This window comes from Lampetra planeri, chromosome 2, assembly GCF_965212315.1.
Source record: "Lampetra planeri chromosome 2, kcLamPlan1.2.h2, whole genome shotgun sequence".
In the NCBI taxonomy this organism is placed as follows: domain Eukaryota; kingdom Metazoa; phylum Chordata; class Hyperoartia; order Petromyzontiformes; family Petromyzontidae; genus Lampetra; species Lampetra planeri.
This window is the reverse complement of record NC_136108.1, coordinates 12,428,961-12,444,800: the sequence shown is the minus strand read 5'-3', so window position 1 is coordinate 12,444,800 and position 15,840 is coordinate 12,428,961. Positions and strand designations below refer to the sequence as shown.

Sequence of the window (15,840 nt, the reverse complement as noted above, 5' to 3'; positions counted from 1 at the left end):
AATGTGTGTACCATTTCAGACACAAACATGCTTCTGAAGATGCACAAAGGCATAGCACGACCATGCGACATTTTGTGGGAAGTGCAGGCATACTATGCGTGTGCTAGCTCATACGTGCGCGTGCGTGCTCGCGTCGGGCTGACTCACAGGAATGTGGTGAACCCAAGCAGCGGTGGTAGCGCCGGGGGTGGTGGTGGTGGCGGCGGCAGCAAGAGCGGGGGATGGGGCTGATGCGGCATGCAGCTTGTCGGGCGATGGGGCGGAGGAGCAGGAGAAGGATGTGACGGTAGTGGAAGATGGAGGTGCCGCGCGGCTGCCCGTTACCTTGGATATACAGGCTGGGCAGTACCAATCTCCATCGGGGATGGCAGGAAGCTTTGGCTTGTGGCAGTATGTGTGGCAGCCACGGTCACAGCCATCACACAGCAGTAGAAGCTCCTCGTTATCGCCCTTGCGACACATCTGGCAAAACTGCAGCACCACCAAACACGGGGCTGCATTAGATGCGATTTCTGTGTGGAACTGAATCTCCTTGAGCAAAACAAAGGTCATGTACAACAAATCAATAATATTGGTCCTGAAAACCTACGTATAGAATCATGTACAACAAGTTGGCAAAATGAAATAAAACGTCAGTTTAACACGTGGGCTTTCACGACCAATATCATCCATAAAATATATATATATTTTTGGGTTAGATTGCGTAAACATAAATGGGTCGTTAAACCCGCCACCACCCGACACAGCCAATTAGTAAGGTTTGTCACGTAAACAGAACATGCCAATTCGTTACTAGTACAGCACACCAGTGGACAGACAGATTTGGCTGTCCGCCTGATGATGCTAGTTGTAATGACTGGCGAAACGTCATACTCAAGATTGTAAATGTTATGGATTTGCTCTCCAACACACAACCGGTGTGCTATACTAGTAACAAATTGTCATTTTTTGTTTACGTGACATACCTTACTAATTGGCTGTGTTGGGTGGTGGCGGGTTTAACGACACATTTACACGATATAACCCAAAAAACCTATATTATGTCAAATAAAACGTGTTGGAAGAGCACAACTGGAAAACAACAAATTGCGTAAATAGGGGAACGAGAGTTTGAGTGATTTTGGAATCTAAAACTTGGAAAAGACAATGGCAAAATGATGGAACAAAAGAAGCCTGGGGAGATATATTCTTAGAATTACACTAATTAATAGAACAAAAATACATGGATCAGAGACCAAATGCCAATGGGACAAGTAATAATGAGTTAAGAAAAGTAAGTGGACTAGGGTGAGGGACACCGCTGGAAAGGATGATCTCTGATGGACAAGGCTGGTAACGGAGTGGTAGCCAACGGGGGGGAACACACCCAAGAGTACAACCATGGAGATAAAGCGATGGGATCAGCAGCTCGTGCAGGAACAAGAAGGATTGTGGTATCGAGGGACCATGAGGGATGTTTGCAGCCTGGGGAGGCATTCATCCAGTAGTGGATAGATAATGGCTAATGATGATGATGATCAGCTCACTTATGACAGCTTCTATAGTAATTGACTGCTGCAGTAAAACTGTAATTATAGTTTATGGCAGTCAGAATTACCATAACAACCACGGTTGCCTTAATACTGCAAGCACATGGGAGCTTTTAAGGGCCCACTGAAAATGCCACGGGCACTGTGCCGGGTGGGGAGGGGGGGTTTGCACTTCATTTAATTAATTATCAATTAACTGGACACGGACATTGGTGAGCACACTTAATTATTTACTTTATTCATAAGTGCCGCCTTATCCTTTTAACTGTGGATTTTTTTTTTAAAACGTATAGAGGGCAGTTAGTTTTGACATCAACATTTTGCAGATGGGGCTTTTGGTTGTGGAGGAAATGGGGATACAGAGAAATATCTGCAATATTATTTCCCCCTGCGGGCAAAATTATGAAAATCAAGCTATCAATTTCATGCACAGAATAAGGACTGTCAAGAGCAATGCGCCACCACCACCACCACCACATGAACACAAAATTGCAAAATTACTATAATGAGAAATAGTATCAAGGAGCACCACGATAACATTTTTCTGCACAGGAATTACACTCAAGTTGCATTTGCCACGCTGTTGAGCTGCAATTATGTTGTGTAGTCATTTAAATTTTCCTATGGCCAGAAAAAAGGGAGTGTTTTATGGAAGACTCCCCAAGAGGACTGACCACTTTCATGATGGATTTCTCCCAGGCGATGGCCTTCTCCAGCTGCTGCAGGCACAGCGCCACCTGCGAGGCGTTCTGAGCGCACAGCAGGGCCCTTCTCCAATCCCGCAGGCCAGGGGCGATCTCCTCCTCCCCCCTGTTGCACACACATGCATGTGCACGACCTTTACACGTCAAGAATAAAGACTTCAAAAAAAGCATCAGGAAAAAACTGTGCTTAAATATAAGCACATTATTTTTTTTTACACAGCATTAAGTAAAATGCGTCAAATGAAGCAATAAAGTGCAACAGCCAGGCTGCCTAGCCAAATTCCACTTATCAGCTTTTTAGTTTAACTAACACGGATGCAACAGATAATCCTTAAAAGTTAACAATTTTTCGTATTGACCATTTATTTCTTTACAAATGCATGAAGTGTATCGGAACTGGCCTCTACTCGGTCGACCTACCCATCCCACTGGGTGCTTTCGCATGGAGCTGGTGCCGGGACGGTGACAGTTCCCACATTGTCTAGCTGGATCTGGATGGTGGTGCTGAGTGGGCTGCGCAGGTATCTCCGCTCGATGTTGCGCTCCAGAGCAGCAAGACGCACAGCGGCCAGGTCCAGGGGGTTATCGTCCGAACGGCGGATTGGGCACCTTTCCACTTCCTCGGCCGCTCGCGACGCCACCGCTTCGCACGATGAGCTGCCCTTTCGCTCAAGTTTTTCATGCTTCCCTTCGGCCACTGCGGTGCCACTTTTGCTTTCTTCCTTCTCGCTTCCTGCCTCGCCCCTAATGATGCTTTTCATCTCCATGGCTTCACAATCAATGATGTCCCCCGTAGGGCAGCTTTTGCTCTCATAATCGTCGATAACTTTGATGTCAACCGGCGGCCCGTCGCTTCTGATCTCGTCCCCGTCTTCCATGTCCTCGACCTTCAGCCGGACCCCGGGGTCCCGCTTAGCCTTCTCTCCTTGGCTTTTCGTAGCCTTGCCCCCCTTGCCCCTCGACTCGCTGCTGCACCAGGCCAAGGGCAAAGGCTCACGGTTGTGATAAACGAGGTTCTTCCTCTCTGATGCTCTTTCCGGGCAGCGCCAGCCCTGGGAGGCAGCGACGAGCAAGGAGACAACAAAAGACAGAGCTTTGAGTGTAAATATGATAAAATAGTAATTTGTTTCAGGAAAATGCCAATATGATAGCTACCAACCTTGACCTGCATGCTCGCAGAAGCCACTCTCTCCTCCAGTTCCTCCACCAGCCGCAACACCGCCAGGTCGGCCTGGAACGCCTGCTCTTCCACTGACCAGCTGGCCACCTCCCGACGCAACACACACTCTGCCTTCTCCCCCTTGTCCCCTTTTGCCACTGGTAACACTGCATACGCACACATGCGAGTGGCAATATACGCGTATTAAAGCAACACCAATGTGTTGCAATGCATTCTTATCTATTGAAATATTAGCTTATACAGCATACATTTTTCCGACAAGGTCTGGCATGCCAATGGGTTCAGCACCAGCTAAAAACAAAGCAGTTGATGTATATTCTGGCTACAGCTATATACAAGGTGTGGACGTCTCAGCTGCACGCACTGTCCCGGTGTCTGGCGCAGGCCTGGCAGGTGTAGTCGAGGTGCTTCTGCAGCTGCTTCTGAAGCGCTTTCTCCCGGATGCCTCGAGGGTGCAGCGCCTTCAGCACGGAGTGGATGGTATCCGTGTCGGTTACGCGCCACCAGCCGTGCCGCAGATCTGTACAGACGTGATCACATCGACGTGCTTCACGTTTGACCCCTTAAAATGTGACTCCAGGCGGCCACGTTTTACAATGCAAACCTATTACTGGTAAAAAGTGGCCTTACACAGTAAATAATCCGTTTTTAAATATTAAACAAGAATATTCTGTTATTCGCATGAAAGAAAGTCACCAAAGCTTCAAATCAAGAATGAAAGATATTGATATTTGACGTTAAGGAATACTCTGAACATCTATTGTCAAAATTCTCCTTTATATTCATTGACAGAAAAACTTTTTAGTTTTACTCCACCTGTCCAATTAAAACAAAACGTCAGCAATCAAACGCATTTTTTTACCTATTCAGCTTTAGCAGTGAAAGTAAAGATACCCGTTACACATAGGGGGAAAGGGTTTCATGAAGTACAGCACATTTAGAATTGAAGTATAACAATTCACTTTCCAGATGATTGTCACGATTGAATTGTCACTATTAAATATAATGATTCTATTCAACAATGGATATTTTTTGGTAAATTGTGAATGTAGCGGCCACTAGTGGTTGCAAGGGGAGAATAAACCTATTTCAACAGAAATTGAAAAACATTGATTCTTGCACACTTGATTTGATGTGTGTATTGTGAGCGTAAGAATCGATATTCATAAACCAATGCATCACTGCACCCCTATTTTTTTTTTATCTAGAGTAATACATTAATGTCCTTTATGTGTTGAGCAGCAGAGAACAATGCAGCAAATTCTATTGATGAACTGTACTTCTGTGCTCCTAAGTCTATGCTCCTGGCCGCTAACCCGCACACTGACCAGTGGTGTAATGTTTGGACCAACAACCCCCACGACCAAAACGGCTTGGGGAGATCCTCAGTAGTAGATTGGGGAAAAAAATCTACGTGTACAGTAATGTCCCTCTTTTGCGGTGTCTTGTGCTGAAGGCAAACGATTGGAGTAAGCTTTGTGGCATCCTGATGGAGCCGTGTGCCGCGAGTACCTTGGGGTATAGGCTTGGGCGTGGGGTAATCGTTCTGCTTCTGCACCTCCGGCTGCGGCGTCGTGGAGGTGCCGGCCTGGGCGCTGTCCTCCGCGCTGGGGGCCGAGCCCGAGCCGCCCTGGCTCGCCTGGAGACCGTGGCTGCCTGACCTCGCCTGGCTCTCGACCAGCGTCAGACCGGGGTTCAGTAGCATGGGCTGAGCGGTCGAGCTGGGCGGCAAGCTGAAGCCCAGGCCCAACAGGGAGCTGGGGAAGGGCAGGCTGGCACCCAGAAGGCTTGTTGGAGGCCACCCACTCAGGGGCAGGCCCAGCAGGGGCAGCCCGGACTTGAGCTGTCAGGAGGCACACGCCACGTAAATGATCTCGCAGCTTCTAATGACCCTTGTAATAAGCCCACCACATTTAGTGTGATTTACTGGATATTTGGCATGCAATTATTTGCGGTTACGATTCAATACAAGAAGCAATGTATTTTTTTCAACCATTTTTGTGAATGCAACACCTTGTGACTGCAGGGGTCATCATGTATGTAACCAATTACATCCAACATATGCATTGAAAGTAAGCAATTGTCAGACGCATGATTTGATGCATGTAATCAATGCATTGTTGCATGCCTACTGCGCATATGGTATAGAATAGTATTGTTGCTTGGTATACTTTCCCTAAACAAAAGTGGTGCAAGAGATTCTTCTCGTTTAAGAATAAAATAAATTCTTAACAATCATGTGGCTTATCAAATTAAAACATATTCTTACACGCATCGGAATCCTCTTATGCAAGCCCTAGGCATAGTACTCACTTGCAAGGCTGCCAACGTGGAGGAGGCCGGCAGCTGAAAGGGGTTGAGAGCCAGGCCACTGTGCAACGAGGCCATGCTCAACATCTGACCGCTTTGCGTCGTCACCGGCGATGACCGAGATGCGCCCTCGGTGGCGGACGTCTCCTCACTGCCGGACGCGCCTCTGCCCGAGCTGCAAAAGCGCCCCCCGGCCTTGGCTTTCTCGGAAAGCTCTTTGAGCAGCTGATCGGCCGAAAACAGGACTCCCGTGCTAAAGTCGGAGAAGCTGAGCATGGGCTCCATCTTGAGGCCCTGCTGCGAGGTGGTCGTGGATGGCGTCGGAGAGCTCAGCCTGCTGTGGGCAGGGCTATTGTTGGCCGAAGACGAGGAGGAGGAATCGGCCAAGTTGACGCCATTTGCAGACGCCTGGCCACTGGAGACTGTGTCCATCTCGGGCGCCATCTTGGCCACTTCAAGGAGCTCGCTGAACTTGGACAAGGAGCCCGGTTTCTGCAGGAAGAGGTTTCCGCTGCCACCCCCACCACTGCCCCCATGCAGCTTCCACTCTTCCTGCTGCTCTGCCGGCCTGCTGTCCACAATCTCCATTGGCTTGTGGGTTGATACCAGCGAGACAACGGAAAAGGAGTTCGTTGGTGGAGGGCAATTCCTCTCCTGCTCCTCCTTCGCTTCTTTCTGCTCCTCAGCATGTTCCTCCTCAGCATCCTCACTCATTCCAGTCGTTTCATTTTCCACCTGCACATCTTCCGCAGGTGATTTGGGAGGCTCTTGGCTCTCTTCGCTGGTGGATGAATATTGAAATTCTTCCTTCATCTCAGGCTCCTCGCCCCTCTCCTTCTCAGCAAGCTCCCTCTCCTCCTCCTTCCTCATCTCCTCCGGGCCTGTCACAGGACGTCGTAAATCCAAGCCACTTGACACATCTCTGCTCGTGCCCTCAAAACACCTCGCATCTACAGCATCAATCAATACAACCAGGCACTTAAAACTGCTTTTGGGGGGGAGGGGGGGTGTCCTGAAACGATTACACTGCAAACAAAGGGAAGGAAGGTGACAGTAAGCAGGCGTGCAGGGACTGTTTCCACTAGCTCGCAGGTGTGTCTTACCCTCGGCGCTCTCCATGGCCTCCACAAAAAGCCCCCCGCAGTGCGGCAGCACCCAATATCGGCGCCTGTAGCGGTCCTGGCCGAAGGTGAGCGCGCGCAGGCTGTGCGACGCCTCGAAGAGCTTGCGCCGGTACAGGTTCTGTTGCTGTGGGAGGCACAGGAAGCAGCTTGGTTGAGGAAACGGAAGATGATGGGCACAGTGCTCAGTTTATAGTTTTGGTGATTTTGTACAAATAAAAAAATTATTTAAAATGCAGATTTGCTTTGAAGAAAAATAAACTGAATATAAGTGAGATCAATTTAAAAGATTACCTTATTCAACTTCTCCATCTGCTTCTGGAACTCATTTGAGCTGGCCGCCATCTCTTTTTCTTCCTGGAATGATGATAAATTTACTGTCGCGACATCAAGCAGTAAGCTCTCTTAATTCACCATAAGTATGCACGTTTCAACTGGATCTCGTGTGGAACGTTAACCCTATCACGCGCGTGTTCACTGTGGCCGTTTTACATGCAAGGCTGGGTATGGTGGTGCATAAACTGTGCTGCTGGTGGGGTTGACGATGCCCACCTGCATGGCTGACGTGATTTTTAATAAGCACTGCAGCATTAGGTTTCTGACCCACTCGTGTAGAATGTTTTGTATCAATGCCTCATACTTGTGCATTTGTACAAGTACTTTTGTTTTCTGCACATTCCAACAAGCAGGACCGTCTCTAAATTTTCAACTCTCGGCTAATCTCGTTGCATTTGGTGGGAAAGTCTGGAGCTGTTGTAATTTTTGCTCAAATGACTATAATTCAGTCGATATTGAATTACCACAAAATGGTGCTCATTTTATCAACTCCAGAGGAAGGATGGGCTGAAATAATCAGCGAGTTAGGTTAGAACTCATAACCTTCTTAACTGCTGAAGGGTTTAAAATAAAAGCTGACATGACTCCTGCCAGAAATGTTCTATTTTAATGTTGCCTTTGATATGCTCAAAAACTCAGGACACTTCACTCAGGCAATTCGCATGTTAACCTCTAGAATGCATAAAAAAACTGAAATGACAACTCATTGCACCTAAGTGGGTCCATCATCTAACTCCACCTACTCTCTACAGTATATTTAAAACTAAAATCCAATGTTTTATGAAGTCCTGTCAGCCAAAATATCAAGAGTTTTCTTTTGAGTAATAGAAACAACAAAACCTGTTATAAATTTCAATTAACGTATTACATATAGTTTTTATTTTAATATGTAGATGCACTGTATTTCGGGGGGAGTGGTGGCATAATGGTGAGCGCATGACTATGAACCTCGCGAACTAAGTTCGATTCCCAGCCACGACCAACAAGTGACAATGATCTGATCAATCATGGGCCTCCTCTAGGCCGACTCGGCATTATATGAGCCCCCATGGTGCAATGTGTAAGTCCTGGCCATAAAAAGCAAACCAGGCATGGTGCTGGCCACACCACCCCCTTGTGTGCCATGACAGCCTTAATGGGTGCTTGGTAACAGCATTTGCCCTGAAAGGCTACACGGCGCCTATTGGCTGCGTGTGCACACATTTGCCACATGCTCTCATGCCACGCAAGCCTGCTGACGGCACCTCGTCCGTGGCGTGCTCGTTGCGCCGCCGCTTGCCACGCTCCTCCCGCTCCTCACGATCCTCCTCATCCTCCTCGTCCTGCTCTGGGTCGCTGTCGTCATCGTCCTCATCGTCTTCATCATCGCTCTCTCCGGCCACTCCCCCGGACGGCGTCCCCGACCTCCGCTTGCGCTTGCGCCCAGTGGCGGCAGCGCCAGCTCCGGAGCCCCGACGCTCCTCACCCTCCTCCACGTTGGCGACGCAGCTGTAGCGCCGGCCACCTCGGCGCGAGTGTTTGCTCCGGAGCCTGGGGCAGAGTGTGCACCAGCTTTGATTTATTTACTGACAGCCGTCATTCTGATGATCATCATAATGCACTTTTTTCAATTAACAAAAAACTCAACACATTCAGGAACAATGTGTTGAGTTTACGGCAGTGTTATTGATGAATGTGTTTTTGTTATGTGTACGCCACTGCCAATGCAATCAAGTATCATTAGGATGTTTGGCCAATTTCATTAATGAGTATTTGGCGAAGAGATCATAGTAAAATATCTACACAGATGGATTCAAGAATCCACTGCTGTACTACCATCATGAGCAGGCTATTGAGTAAAGCAACGTTCGGGGTTTATCTGGACCCTCCTCATGCACAAATATTGTGAGAGGAATTGGCCATGCTTCCCAAAATAGGAGTGAATATCTTCAAAGAAGACGGAGGCTTTCCTGGCTATATATATAGAAACCATGCATATATACACACACGTACAATAGGTATTGACTATTACAGCAGATGTTGATTTACACCTTGCCGATTGAATGACAATTTTAACGAAGACATTGCAACACATAGAAATCACAGTTGAACCAATACACCAGTACTCTAAGAAACAAAAAAAAGGTCATCCAATAATGACAGAAACAACCTTGAAATACAGTAATCGCATCAATAATGAATGCAGTATGGTGACATGTTCTTTGTTGCACTGGAAATAACACGGCAAGCCAAGAGTTTTAAGATCAATGACTCACGTTCGCAGCTTGCCTTCGACAATCCACTTGTCCCTCCTCAAGCTGGAGATGTGATCGATGTTTTTGTCAATTTCTCTGAAAAGGAAAAAACCACGAAGCAATACAGTCAGTACATTCATTGCATGCTGTGCAGCCGTCAGGCAGCAGAGACGTGTCGTCGTTCACAAGCAATTCACATGACACAAATAATTACATGTAAAACTACAATTTAACAAAAGTTTATTTAGTGTATGAAGGTTTTCTTCTCTGTTATATAGCAGTTTTTAATCGGATTGAAAGATAGGGCATATATTAACTTGTGGATGAAATATCCACCTTGCAAGACTGCAAGATGGCCATATAATGCTACACGTAACACGAAAGTTGCTGACCTAGCTTTGCATATTTATGTTTGTGTTCTTCCATTGCATCCGTGGGATTTCTCTGGTATTTCTCAACCACACACACACAAAATACTCCTTAAATTAATTATTAGTCAATCATCTCAATACGTGAAAAAGGCTTCAGAATGCTAGGGCTTTGTTGAATAAATTGAGAACCCGTCAGAATGTTTTGTTCCAACTGCAGCGAAGCGGTACTGGCTTGAAGAGTCTACACTCACGAGGTGACGGTGCGGCTGCATAGCAGCTCGTCGCACAGGAAGGCTAGTACGGATGCCTTCTGGCTCGGCGTGTGCGCCAGGAACGCCTTGGTGCGGAAGCTGGACACCAACGCTGCCGAGAAGCTTCGCGCCTCCAGGAAAATCCGCAGAACCTCAGACAAGGTCTCCCGCGTTAGTTCCATGTCACGCAGGCGGCAGCCCAACACCGTTGCGTCCTGCCACAACCACCACACCAACCACCGTGTCCATTTTAGTGCATCATTGATGGCTTGTCAGTAAACGCAAATGTGTCGGCTGTGTTAGCATGTTTCTGTTATTAGAGAAATCAGTGTCTCTGTGCTAGAAATGAGCATGCGATGGTGATTTTTTATTGATAGTCCTAAACCATTGATTAAAATTCCACATTTCTACGGAATAGGAGATTCTATAAAGTGTTATAAACCCCAGATAAACGATGGGCTAAGTCAACTCTACCCAGGATTAAAATTTTGAACCATCCGTTTGTGAGACGAGCACTCTGCCACAGTGCCACCCGGCCAGCTGCCTGACAAAAAATGCCGATTAGCTTCCTGATGGTGTCAGTCAATAAAGGATAAAGCCAGCACATGTTAGTAGGATAAAGACGGCGTTAAGAACCAGATCAACTCCATGGGCCCACCAAATCCACAGCACACAAAGAAAGATCGAAAAAAGCTTCAGTTGTGGGAGGCATCTTGGATATAGGAAGTCCAGAGGGTGCTGTAATGCAGGTCTTGGCAAAGTAATCCCCGGCCTTCTGTGGCAAATGCGTGCAAGAAAGCAGAATAATCTGCACGGGGTGAACTCACCTTGAAGGCATGGGGCAGCCCCGGGTCACGCAGCACGGCACGCAGGAGGCGCATTGTGAGGTCGAGCAGCTCGCTCGTGGCCGTGTCGCCGCGGTTCAGGAGGCCCTCCTGCAGTGCGGCGATGCTCGGCACCTCGCGCACCACGTCTAGGCCCAGCACCTTGCCGAAGCTGCGCAGGAACTCCACCACCATGAGGCAGTCGGCGAATGCCGAGCCAGGCAACACGAGGCCCGGCATCCGAGGAAGATCCGGCATGGGCTGCATCACAGAATAAGAGAAAGAAGATGAAGAGGTGCAGGAAAATGAAGATGAAGAGGTGATGTTTGAGGGAAATGACGACCTTTGTAAAAAAAAAAATCAGATTTCAGGAAAAGGATAGTGGATGATTATTATCTGAGCAGGACCCTTTTGGTGATCGACATTCAATTACATGAACAAATATTACAAAAGACAAAAGGTTTGTCCCATACATTTTTTCCTTAATATGCTTTCTTTGTAAATAAGTGAGAGCCTATTAAGCTTATTTTCTTAAGACCTAGGTCAAACGTAAGAAATATGTAAATGCAATATAACACTCTTTTATTTTGTTCATAACTATTTACACAAAGAGATTGCATTTTCTGAGAACTTTTTGTTGTTCAGGAATAACTAAGCCAGGTGGCCAAGGTGCAGTATTTACAGCCACAGGCAGGTGTCTCCAGTACTCCTCTCAAAGTATTGCCAACTAACACAGATGTTGCCTTCAACAACATTTGTCAAAGAGACGAGGGTAAAATCTCGTGACTTTCTCAGATGAGGACATGCAGATTTACGAGGGATTCTAGATATGCACCAAGGATCTTTAATGCTGCATGCGGTAAACTATTTCGTGACATTTTGATTACTTTAGAACGTCTATTAAGCAATATTTTTTTTAGGTTTATTTCTTTGAATTTACACTTCAAGGGGGGTTGGAAAAATGACTCCTCTCGTGGGCAAGCAGACAGCTGCTTCGATCGGTGGTCATCCCGGGAGGGCCTCACCCTCTCGGTGGTCACCCCGGGAGGGCTTCACCCTCTCGGTGGTCATCCCAGGAGGGCTTCATCCTTTTGACCATCATCGTCAGTTGCCACCCACCTTCTGCTCCGAGAGGCACATGTCCTCATTGGGCTTCTTGAGCTCCATGGCGATTTGCATCTCCAGCCGCCTCATCTCCATCTTGCGCTCCTTGTTCAGTTGCTTCTCCTGCACCTTCTCCTGCTTCAGGCGCTCCCTCTCCTGCACCCACAGCGGAGAGGCATGCTCAGCGAGGCGTACGCTGGACGGCCACAGCTGACGGACAGAATTTGCCCGCAAGTGCGAGCCGTCCTCAATGGGAGGCATTGCCTTTTTGTGCATGAAAGAAACGGTTGAGCTGCATCTGTTTTTGCTGCACTTACAATGCTACTGACAATATTATTTTAAAAATCCACTTGCTGTTAGTAACTTTTTAAACTCCTGTGTATTAAAGCCAAACTTTGGCTTTGCGTTTGTATTTGGGCTCTCATTTTGCAAAGCTAATTGAATGTATACAAAAAATTAAACGTTAAACACACGCACCATATGGGATAATAGGACAACAGGCAATGTTTACTTATGCTGTATTTTTGTCTCATTTGGCAAAGCAGCAAAGCGTTCGCTGTGTAGAGACAGACTGTGGGCCCCCACCTCAGCCTTCTTTTGAGCCTCAAGAGCCTTGAACAACAGCAGCTCCTGCCTCCTCCGTTCCCTCTCCTGTGGCAGATACAGCAGCCTTACGTTCACATGGGCTAGGGAAATGAGCGACGAGAAAATATTGCAAACGCCCGAGTGGCTGCATGTAGCCTTCACGTTATAGTGAACGCCGTGTATAATTTTAATTATTACTTTAATTAATTATTATCACAAAGTGTGAGCGGTTTTATAAAAAAAAACGTACTGAGAAGATGGTTGTGCAATGGCAGCATTCCTTTGGTTAATTGTAAACAAAGGCGAGCGGACAAACATGAAAACAAGTGACATGGCAGGGCCGGAGAGACAGTAAAACAAAGCGGAGTACTGTACGTTGAGGAATGCCGGAGGTGTTTGGGGTTTGGAGCTATGGCCAGGAAGCGTGTGCGGAGTAAAAGCAGCCATTTATGGAGTCTCACTTGGCCAAATGCAAAGAGTGATGACTTAATAATACAGTAAAGCTGTGAAGGGACATTACACCCTGCTTGTAGTTTTAAAGCTTAATTTAGGCTGGGCTTTCATGGAGTCACTTCACCACAACAACTCCAACTCCAAAACACTGCCAAATGTAAAAACCACAGTGCAATGCATCATTGCTGGATGTTTCAATGTACACTCACAATGCAATTTTGTAATCTAGTTCTTAATAATATTCTTGATTATCAAGACATTCCAGTGTCATTGAAAATACTTGGTCAAATGAACAGTTACTGATTGAAAAGCGTGATAATGTAAGAAAACAAAAATCAAATAATATTTATGCAAATTGACACAAGGAACACGTGTGCACGCGAGCATGTGTACGCACGCGCGCACACACACACGCACGCGCACACAAATGCGCGCACGCGCAGATGTGGGCGGCCGGCCCTGGGGCTGGCAGAGTGGCGGGTGTAAGCGATGGACCGTGTGGCGTCGTCAAGCCATGCATTTATCGGATTTAATCGGGCAGCGTGAGAGAGAGCAGGCAGGCAGCCAGCCAGCGCCACACAGCACGGGTTACCATGGCCACAACGCCACAGCCAATCACACAATGCTGCGTCGCTCAGATGGGAGTTAAAAACTGAAATAAAATAGAGACGACCAAAAAAAGGAAGACCCATACCATATCTAGCCTATGCCTCTCCATCTCCTAGTAGAGAGAGGTTGGCAGAGCATTATCAAAGAGAAATCACAGGAAAAACACAATGATAAAAGCCCACAGGTACTCGAGTCAGTTCCATCTAGTGACACTTTTGTACGGAATAACCTGCACACTTAATTTTTATTCTAAACATTTAATTGTGTGTTTATTCATTTTAACATCTACCCAGTAGCCACTAATCAGCATTGCCACGTATTTTGGCGTGCGATTGTCACATACAGTGTGGGGCCCTCTGTGGTTTGGCAAGAGCAGCAGTTCCTATGACCGGTGGCAGATATCTCCTTGCCAGGAGCACGCATCCCGCTTAATAGGCCACGCGGTCATGTTGCGAGACATCACAATAGCTTTGTCCACAGATGCCAAAGTCTGCCAGTAGGCTTCGATGCCTCGAGTACATGTGAATATTTACGTAGATTTTGTTAAAATTCAAGACCAACAAAGACATTAAGACTTTGTCCCGCAACCAAGATAATTTTGACACAAACCCCTAGAAAGGTCACCACAACCAGATCTTCATTGCAACGGAACATGACAAATACAACAATATGCATAAATATTAGGAAAGATGCATCGTATTAGGATTGGTTACACTGAAAAAAAAAACAGGGAACACACAAAGTAGACAAAAGCGAGAAGAAACAAAAGATTTAGATACACAATGATGTATAGAGGAGTTGCTGACCTGGTGTTTCAGCAGCACGGCATGTTGCCTTCTCATTTCCTTCTCCTTTTATTACGAGAGAGGGAGAGAACATCAGCACAATGAGTCACTCGGAGAATTTAACACACATCATAGGTCAAAATGCCTCCTGGTGAGAGTATTGTGTCCGTTACATACACAGTGCAGTGACTGCACGTATATTCCATTCAAGGCTACAGATTTGGCTCTCACAATTCCAAATAAAATTTTATGAGATTTCGTTTTTACACACTTACCACAATTCATTCAATGTTTACAATGATATCAACCTTATCACTGACATTCATCATGGATTTTTTGGAGGGGGGAATTTTCATTTTAAAACGACCTCCCACAAAACCCAGGAATTACTGATGACGGACGTTGTAATCGGAATGTGGTCTGTAAGCAGGTTATTTTATGAATGTGCTAAGCCGAATTTCCTCCTTGAAAATCTACACATTCACCACGATCTAAATTAGTTAATACTTATTTCCTACAAAACTGTAATCCTTTCAAAGGTGGCTCGGCCGTAGTGGAAGTAGTTTTCAATATGAAGGGTGCAATTTTCAAATGCTGGTTAGGAGTCAACTGAGCCCATCATCCCTCGAGGGTTGATATACTCCGGGAAAGTCACCAGTGGTTGTGGTATGGATACACTCTCCCCTGTCATGTGACTGTTGAATTTCCAGCACTTGCTCTGGGCTATAAACAGGAAATGAGCACTGACTGCTTTTATGCTTGAGCAGGAAAGGACTTTGACTCGTAATCTTCTCACAGTAACTAGATATAATTTTTTTATATTGTGCAATACCCATTTTTGCTTTTAAATGTAGTGTCATTTTAGTCCATGAATACTTAACATCAGTGATGGTAGAAACCAATGAACAGACCGTTTTACAATATAAAGCATGATAATCGTGTATATATTTTTGATGTGACATTAAAAGGTAATATTTTTTTCCCGTCACTGGCAAAGCACGTTGCCCTTGAATGCAAATGTGCCGTCCGTGATACCTGCTACTAATACGGTTTAGAAAAGTAAAACCATACCCCCCCCAAGAAAGACTTAAATGAAAATAAAAAAAATCACAACTGAATAAAATTAGATATTTATTTTTTAATCACCCTTGTATTAATCGTCATAATCCAGTTGGCCCTACATTGCAATCAAGTGTTCAAGGAAATAATTGTGGCGAGTTGGTAACGGAGCCCATGGGGGTGTCACACACAATGGGACAGCACAAGCCCTCACCTGGGCTCGCCGCTCTGCCTCCATCACTTTGGCATTGGCTGCCTCCTCCCTCCGGCGACGCTTGGCCTACATGTGCAAGAACACCGAGCAACACACTGCTCACTAGAAGGACATATGACCTGTACCCATATGTTTGTATATACACAAACATGTAGATTCTTCAACATAGCT

At 46.3% G+C, this 15,840-nt stretch overlaps 1 protein-coding gene across 20 annotated transcripts in view; it reads right to left on the bottom strand.

Moving 5' to 3' along the window:
- The window catches only part of BAZ2B (bromodomain adjacent to zinc finger domain 2B), an 89,107-nt gene that overhangs the window by 5,415 nt on the left and 67,852 nt on the right, over positions 1-15,840 (bottom strand). For 10 of the 20 annotated variants that reach the window (XM_078607540.1, XM_078607491.1, XM_078607547.1 and 7 more), the window contains 18 exons: positions 15,670-15,735; positions 14,418-14,462; positions 13,697-13,723; positions 12,550-12,615; positions 11,980-12,120; positions 10,864-11,121; positions 10,037-10,251; positions 9,436-9,510; positions 8,425-8,710; positions 7,139-7,201; positions 6,827-6,971; positions 5,727-6,673; positions 4,926-5,256; positions 3,778-3,933; positions 3,393-3,559; positions 2,654-3,285; positions 2,204-2,339; positions 148-471 (listed from right to left, as the gene is read on the bottom strand). In XM_078607540.1, coding sequence (XP_078463666.1) covers positions 148-471; positions 2,204-2,339; positions 2,654-3,285; positions 3,393-3,559; positions 3,778-3,933; positions 4,926-5,256; positions 5,727-6,673; positions 6,827-6,971; positions 7,139-7,201; positions 8,425-8,710; positions 9,436-9,510; positions 10,037-10,251; positions 10,864-11,121; positions 11,980-12,120; positions 12,550-12,615; positions 13,697-13,723; positions 14,418-14,462; positions 15,670-15,735 — 4,080 coding nt within the window. The remainder of the gene's footprint in view (positions 1-147; positions 472-2,203; positions 2,340-2,653; positions 3,286-3,392; positions 3,560-3,777; positions 3,934-4,925; positions 5,257-5,726; positions 6,674-6,826; positions 6,972-7,138; positions 7,202-8,424; positions 8,711-9,435; positions 9,511-10,036; positions 10,252-10,863; positions 11,122-11,979; positions 12,121-12,549; positions 12,616-13,696; positions 13,724-14,417; positions 14,463-15,669; positions 15,736-15,840) is intronic. The other 10 variants (XM_078607555.1, XM_078607578.1, XM_078607563.1 and 7 more) reach the window with 7 other exon arrangements.